Here is a 7,152-nt window from a genome sequence, read left to right on the forward strand (position 1 = left end):
AGGCAAGGAGTCATTCATTATCAATATAATATGCTTTAATTAGATAAACACTGCTAGTATTTAGTTAATCATAGTAAGTAAGGGAAGTCCAAGCATACTCAGTTTCGTCCAAGGTTATAGTGAAAGAAAACAACATTTTACATGCTTTCTCTTACTCATTAATTGGATTTTAAAGCAGAAAGTGTTTTTTAGCAATGTAAAAGACAGGAGCAAATATATATATATATATGTAAAACTATATGTATATTTCATTCTTACTCTATTAAGTTATATTGGCTTATTTTGGCATCGTCTGCTCCGGTTGCCCTTCATTTGCTCATGTTAAGACCTACAGGGGCAATATTCTGACTGGCAACCTATAAATACCGCACTTTGTTTCCTAAAAGTTGGACAGTCCTTCCGAATAGCCAGCTGATTGGTTTAAATTCCAAATGCACAACCCCTTCCAACATAAAGTATTTGATAAAATCTATGTACAGGCCTTCATTAAAACCGCATTCTGCTTGCAAACATTCGTGACAATGGAACAGTTCCAAAAGAAAAAAAGAAAGTGCACGGAGTCTGTGATTTTCAGCATGTGATACTTGAGCTCTGATAAGACAATCACTCCCAGTGTGTTTGCTAATAATATAATGCAGCATGGAGGTCATTTGCGTTTGATTTTTCCTTGACTAATGCATCGATTCATCCATAGAAATAAGCCACATTTCAAGTGTGACCCCTGAGTGTCAGAAAATAGCCCAGCAGTCTGTCTACCACTGGGTAACCCAAAGGCAGGCGAATGTGGCGAGATGTCATTTCTTATTTCTACGGGTCCATTTCGTCCTCCTGCTTGTCATTTACAGCATTGTTTCTTCTCGACGTGCAGGACTCTGTTGCACCGGGGGCATGTGTGGTACGCATCCTTGAAGTGTTTCATGAAGAATGGGATCAGGCAGCAGCACAGGACTAACCTACAGCACACAAACAGATGGTTTCATGAAGACACATATTTATCTGTTTTGTAAAACTTTTTTTTTTTTCTCCAGCATCTATGGCCTCTGAGACTAAAGCTTAAAAGTGTTTAACCTTGCTTTTTCCATTACTCTTGACTGAAAAACTGCAATTGAACTCTATAATACAACACTAAACCATTCATGCTTACATTTACTTTGCCATTCGCTACTTTACCAACAGTATAAACCCAAGATAATTCCTGTTTTTTTGTTTTTCTCATCAACTTAATGTCATTTGTTGATATGCATTTCAAGCCTGCAACATAAACTGATTTGGGTCTGGGTTTTGGATGAGGAACCTAAAATGAGGTAAGGGACATATTCATGTTGCATTAAGTGTGAGACCCCCCCAAAAAATGCATGTCCAGTATGAACTATGGTAGGTCCTGCAGCGTTAGCTCATGTTACGAGCCCATATTTGGACTTAATTGGCTGGTCTTCAATTGCATATGTCTGTGTGTGCTTCAGGGCAGCTTGGAGGTAGAAGAAGTGTATGTTGTCACTTTCTGTAGTTCCTATGCACACTCACCCGCAGCAGATGAAGAGTAAGCACATCAGCCAGGCGTACGTCCCCGCTTTATATTCAACGTTGGTCATGACCTGCTGCTGGCAGCTGGGGCAGGTCGTCATGCCAGGAGAATGCCCCAGTGTAGTGTCATAGCTCACATACTTATGTTTGCTGTCTGTGGTGTCGCCACCTGAACCCGGGCCTCCTCCTCCGCTTGTGTACACTGTAGGAGACAGAGAGGGGGACGAGAAGAACGGAAAAGTCAACTGAGAATGGCAGAAAGCAAAGCAAGGCAAAGGCTTTCCAAAGAGTTTAACCTCGGGGGGTGAAATTACCTGGTGTGACCTGAGCTGCCGACTCCTGCTCTGAGCTGGGAGGAGTGAATGGGGTGTGGACGTGGTAAACCTTCACTCCACCCCCCTGACCTTCCACTGGACCAAAAGGAAGAAAGGGGAAAGATTAAAACAGAGGAAGGGAGGAGCAACAGAGACGAGATGTGAACTAGCTGACCATGGCAACAGTTTCTGTGAGCACGTGTGTGTTTAGGAGTACCTGGTATGAGGTAGGGAGGGGGCTCTGTTGTTCTTTCTGAACTCATAATGCTGCAAAGAGAGAGAAAGTACAAAATTAGTTACAAGGAGCTAATTGTTGCAGAATACATCTCTCCCACTCCATCTCCTACTTATGTTATATTGCTTGTTGCCACCAGATGGTGTCAAATTTACCTGAAGCAAAACATGCTTCAGGGCTCATAAACATGTCTGTCCTTCCTATCTGACAGATGTATATAGCTCAGAGTGAAGGATTACTTGACTCCGGGTTACATATACACGGCATTGTATGGATGTTTTGAGTCAGCATCTGTGGAACGCCCAGGCGTGTCTGTTAGGGGAAGAATGGCTGACTTGTCTCAGGTGTGGTCATTCACTGAAACTTTTTTTCAGCCCCTTTGTTCACAGATAAATGCTTGTAAGACCTGCTGTGGGTATTACGGTGTTTCTTTTATAATATTTAGATAATGCTTCATACATTTTACAAACTTTAGTGACCATCCCAACCCCTTCCAATTAAGATTTTAAGGACTGCAAAAAACTTTAAAAGTCATTTCCCAATTAAATGCGTCATTATTCAGAATAAAACGGCCGAAATGTCACTTGCAAAATTGCTAATATTTACAACTGTCTGTGAACCACATACATATATATATAAAATGCATCACAATAAATATGTAGCATTAGTGTTAGAAAATGTTACTGTACTGCAGAGTACAGGTTGACATATATTGATATAAATGGTGTATTTCTATGACTCTTATGTGTGTATGTAGTGAGGTAGCCATGAACATTTTCAAATTATTTTCTGCTATTATAGTTTTCTAACTTTAACAGAAACTAACAAAATTGCATATTGTTGAGAAATCATTTGCAGAAATGTTTTGAAGACTCCAATCTTAACTCTGCTCGCCGTAAAGCATTTAAAGAGCTCATGTGATGCTTTTTTACAGGTTCATCATTTGCTATGAGGGATGGCTACTAAAATAGGTTTACGTAATTCCATGTCCAAAGGCACATCATTTTTCTTTCGCTGTACGCTTCTGCGGCACCTTCTCTTACTTTCCATCTGAAATGCTCAGTTTCTTTTAGCTTCCGTCTCTTTAAGGTCTTAAGTTTTCTGTGATCGGTCAGCTGATTGGTCAGAAATGATGTCGTCAGTATTGAGGTGATGAGGTGATGTAGATAAGTAACCCAAGAAAATCCCAGACTTGCAAATCAGGTGTTTCAGGCTTTTTTTTTTTTAAGGAGCTGGGTCATTTGTGAATGAAAATGATTCCCTTTTGTGTGAACTGTGGGCTTTGTGTCTCTGCTGAACTTTTGCATGCGTAACAAAAAAAAAGCTACTGTATGTCCAACACAGGCTCACAACAAAACACAACATCGTGTCAGTTCGACTAAACACAGAAGACATGTTGGACAGACAACCCTTCAAATAGAAGAGTAGAAGTTCTACTAGAATACATTAGTTTGAAAGTCATGTTGAATTTCAGATCTATTACCCAGAATTCATATTCCCAGCATGATTGCAACATTGTCTTTCTCTTAGATTGGGCTGAGATAAAAACACAATGAGGGGAAAGAGGGATAAAAACCAAACGACATAATCTGGGCTCTTAGCAGTAATGGACCTTTACACAAACTGACAGCACATTGAAGTCAACGTGTTAATTCTCTGTTTTTTTTTCTGTCTTTGGTTGACCTAAATGCACACTACATTACCACACCACAATGCTGGCATGCAAAAGCTGTTCCTCCACTGACTTAACTCCAGATGGAGAAGATAGGAACATTCACAAAAAGATAACAGCATAACAAGGTCTACAAAATACCACAGTAACATCAGTCCAGAAACTCTGCTGACATTTTCTGACCCACAAATCTTGATGATTTCATTAAGTTAAGCGTCCTGAGATGACTTATATGGAGAATTGGTGCATTATGAATAAAAGTGAATTGAATTATTACTCAACAGCACGCAACTTCTCAAAAGGAGATGCTGTTCGGTTAATGGGTTAATTCGGTTTTCAAAATGCTGTACCATCAGCTAATTCATGTCGATTTGTTTTTTTTTTTTTTAATGCATGTTAAACGTGATACAGTGTCAAAACAAAACAATTCATAAACTGTTCCTAAATGAACTTGTCTTTATTCAAACTAAATGAGGCCCGTTGATATGAGAGAGCAAGTGTTTATCGTTATATCATCTGCTCAGATTTTAGGCCCGTTAATGATTTACAGGGTGGTTAACGGCAATCCCATTAAACAGGATATGGCCACACATGACTCTAACCTCAGACCCAGTCTTCAACCAAGAACGTAATGTTTTCCTTGTAGTCTGTCCCCACAATGTACATGTGAGGACAGACAAATGCTGCACCAGCCTGGTGCTTTTTCCTCATTTCACTCATCACATGCACTTGGATGCAGCCACACCCTGTCACTGTGGTCAGAATTCACAAAGGATCACTGCCTCGTCATTGTGTCACACACACACACACACACAGATGATCACACAGAGAGAGAGAGACAGAGCTGGCATACACCCATATGCTGAGGCAGGAATGCAACGGAGCTACATGCTTCTCTGTGTCAGAGGCTGAGGGCGTGTCAGCCAAAACTGCTGTTGATGAACTTGCTCCTGACAGCTTAAACAACTGTTAAATCTTTTGAAAGATTTAATGAACTCTGCCTAAACGTGCTCCACTTCAGACTAATTGAAAGGCATTTCCAAAATCTTAATTTAGCAACCTACAAGTTAGAAATCAATATTGCCACTTCAACTTGTTGTGGTTTGTTTATCTGGAAGTGAGGAGCACTGATCTCAAACAACTGGCTGCTACGTCATTCACAGGCTGAAAGGTTGGGTGTGCTGATTTCAGGTTTGTCAAGGAAACTGTCGATTTAAAAAAAAAAATGTTCCCAGAAGCCTCAGCGTCATGTTTGTTCTTTGCTTGAATGGCATAATCACTTGACATAAAAAAAATAATGCTTGTAGGAAAACTGTATTATTGCTCCAGGCAAGGTAGCAATGATGCATTTAAGGTCCCTCGAAAGAACTGGCTTTCGTTTGTCAAACTGGGATTACAGAACGCTCAAAAACAATTCGACACATTTTCAGGATAAGTCATTTAAACTGTTTCAATTTCCAATTCTGACTTTATTTCTGTCACCATGATTTAATTTACGAAGACGAGCTTTAAAAAAAAAAAAAACGAGTAAACGACGATCAAATGACTCAAATTTGCAGTACATGAGACATTCATCGATCAAGTGATCTGTATCTTTTAGTTCCTGTCACCAGACGGGATATCTGGCTGCTGATAGAGACGATGATTGAGTGTGCCATTGAAAAGTCAATCCGCCACATTGCAGAGATACTTTCAAACCAACATGGGGGAAAGTTACAAATTCAAACAATACACCTTCTGTCAGAACAGCCAATGACTGCAAAAAGCCAAATGAATAAGCCTCTCATGGCAACTCTATGAATCACATCTGTCACAGGTATGGCCTGTGATCTGACCCCACGTTCACTTTAATGATCATGGAAGAAGAAACTGGAGATTATCCAGTTTATCTCTCATCACTTCACACACTAAACTCAAACTAAATGTCACCATTCATTTTTGGGCTTTTTCATTGAAACTCAAGCCTGAAGAAGAACGATTTGAATGAAAAACAGTTAAAATTGCGGGTGAAGTCCATATTTCCATTTGTCCATTTCAGATGTTTTTCTTTAACTCATCACAATAAATTAATTAGCAGTCCATTTAGGGTCACATCCTGATTTTTGGGAGGAAAAAGTCAGTGAAGTGCTCAAATGTTTTTATCAAGCCACATTTCAGAGCAGTTGTGAGTGTGAAAGATACACAGGTTCACAAGCTAACAGCAATGGATGAATAACAAAATGATGGAATGATTGCAAAAACTACTCACGATCATTAAGACTCAGTTAACATATATGAAAAAGGAACCAACTTCTCATCTCAGGCTTCTTACGAGCTCAAATACAGAACCTCCAGCTGATTAATTCTTTTCACAAACTCCTTCAGTTTAAAATGAGATTCTCTGTGTAAATGAAATATGAATTTCCTCCAGTCTTACCTTGTAAGGGTGTTGCAGTCAGTGAGCAGAGGTGTGTGATTGGGCTGTGAATCCTAACAAACTGCAGCTGAGACATCCACCTGCCTCACCTGTATCTCTTCAAGCCTCTCCTCCGCCCGCCTACAGCGCCGCCCTCACCCAAACAGACAAGCAGCGGGAATGACTCACTGTGGTTTTGATGTAAACGTCACAGACTGTTCTGATCTTCTTTGTTTCTAGGAGATTATTAAGGGAGTGTATGAGCATGTGTGTCACTCTCTTGTGTGAGAATAACCTGTTTCCCACCTATGGCTGCGTAAGATTAGGCGAGCAAGTTTGCCAAACACAGATGTGGGGCGTTGATATGTCATTGGCAATATCTGGAATGTGACCAATGGGTTATCATAAAACTGAGTGAACTCACAAGAATTCACAAATGTTCTTTAGCTCTACAAATCCCCATTTTTCTGTAACTGTAAGGTATCTAAAGATGACTGATTGTAGCTCAGCCTAAGACTGGAGCTCTGAAACCAAAATGTTGTTTTTACAACCATTAATTAAGAATTAGTAAAATTTTTGGTACTAACCATCTTCAACAAAATTGGAAAGAACATACCTATGTCATATGTTGTCTTACTCGATTATTGGGTGAAATTCTGTCTTAATTCCCGAGTCGATTTTGAAGTTATGCCCAAAAACTTTGACCACCAAAATCCACCCAGTGCATCCTTGAATCCAATTTAGCATTCGCACCAAACATAAAGAAATCTCTTGAAGGTTTGCCAGAGCGATTGTGTTTATGACAACACTTGGATGATTAGACAACCCAAAAAACCCAATGCCTCGACCATGTTACCGCTGCTAGAAAGAGATTATTATCATCCATGTTGATAAACTATTCTGATTAGTCTTTCCTGTATGGAGTTGACACTCAACTAGTTACAAGCTAACTAACTAAGCTAGTAATGAGTTAAAACTAAAAAGGGCTTTTGCATGTGACGGCCAGTCACTT

The 7,152-nt window shown here is 39.8% G+C and overlaps 1 protein-coding gene across 1 annotated transcript; it reads right to left on the reverse strand.

The window, feature by feature from the left end:
* Positions 1-356: 356 nt before the first annotated feature.
* litafd (LITAF domain containing) lies at positions 357-6,269 on the reverse strand. The gene is made up of 5 exons (XM_072368160.1): positions 6,162-6,269; positions 2,056-2,105; positions 1,839-1,934; positions 1,525-1,726; positions 357-953 (listed from the first exon to the last, which is right to left on the reverse strand). Exons 2-5 carry the CDS (start codon positions 2,099-2,101, stop codon positions 836-838), a joined length of 462 nt encoding a protein of 153 aa, XP_072224261.1. The 5' UTR covers positions 2,102-2,105; positions 6,162-6,269; the 3' UTR covers positions 357-835.
* Between the last annotated feature and the right edge of the window lie 883 nt (positions 6,270-7,152).

This window comes from Leuresthes tenuis, unplaced genomic scaffold (assembly GCF_036924035.1).
Source record: "Leuresthes tenuis unplaced genomic scaffold, fLeuTen1.0.hap1 SCAF_17, whole genome shotgun sequence".
Lineage (NCBI taxonomy): Eukaryota > Metazoa > Chordata > Actinopteri > Atheriniformes > Atherinopsidae > Leuresthes > Leuresthes tenuis.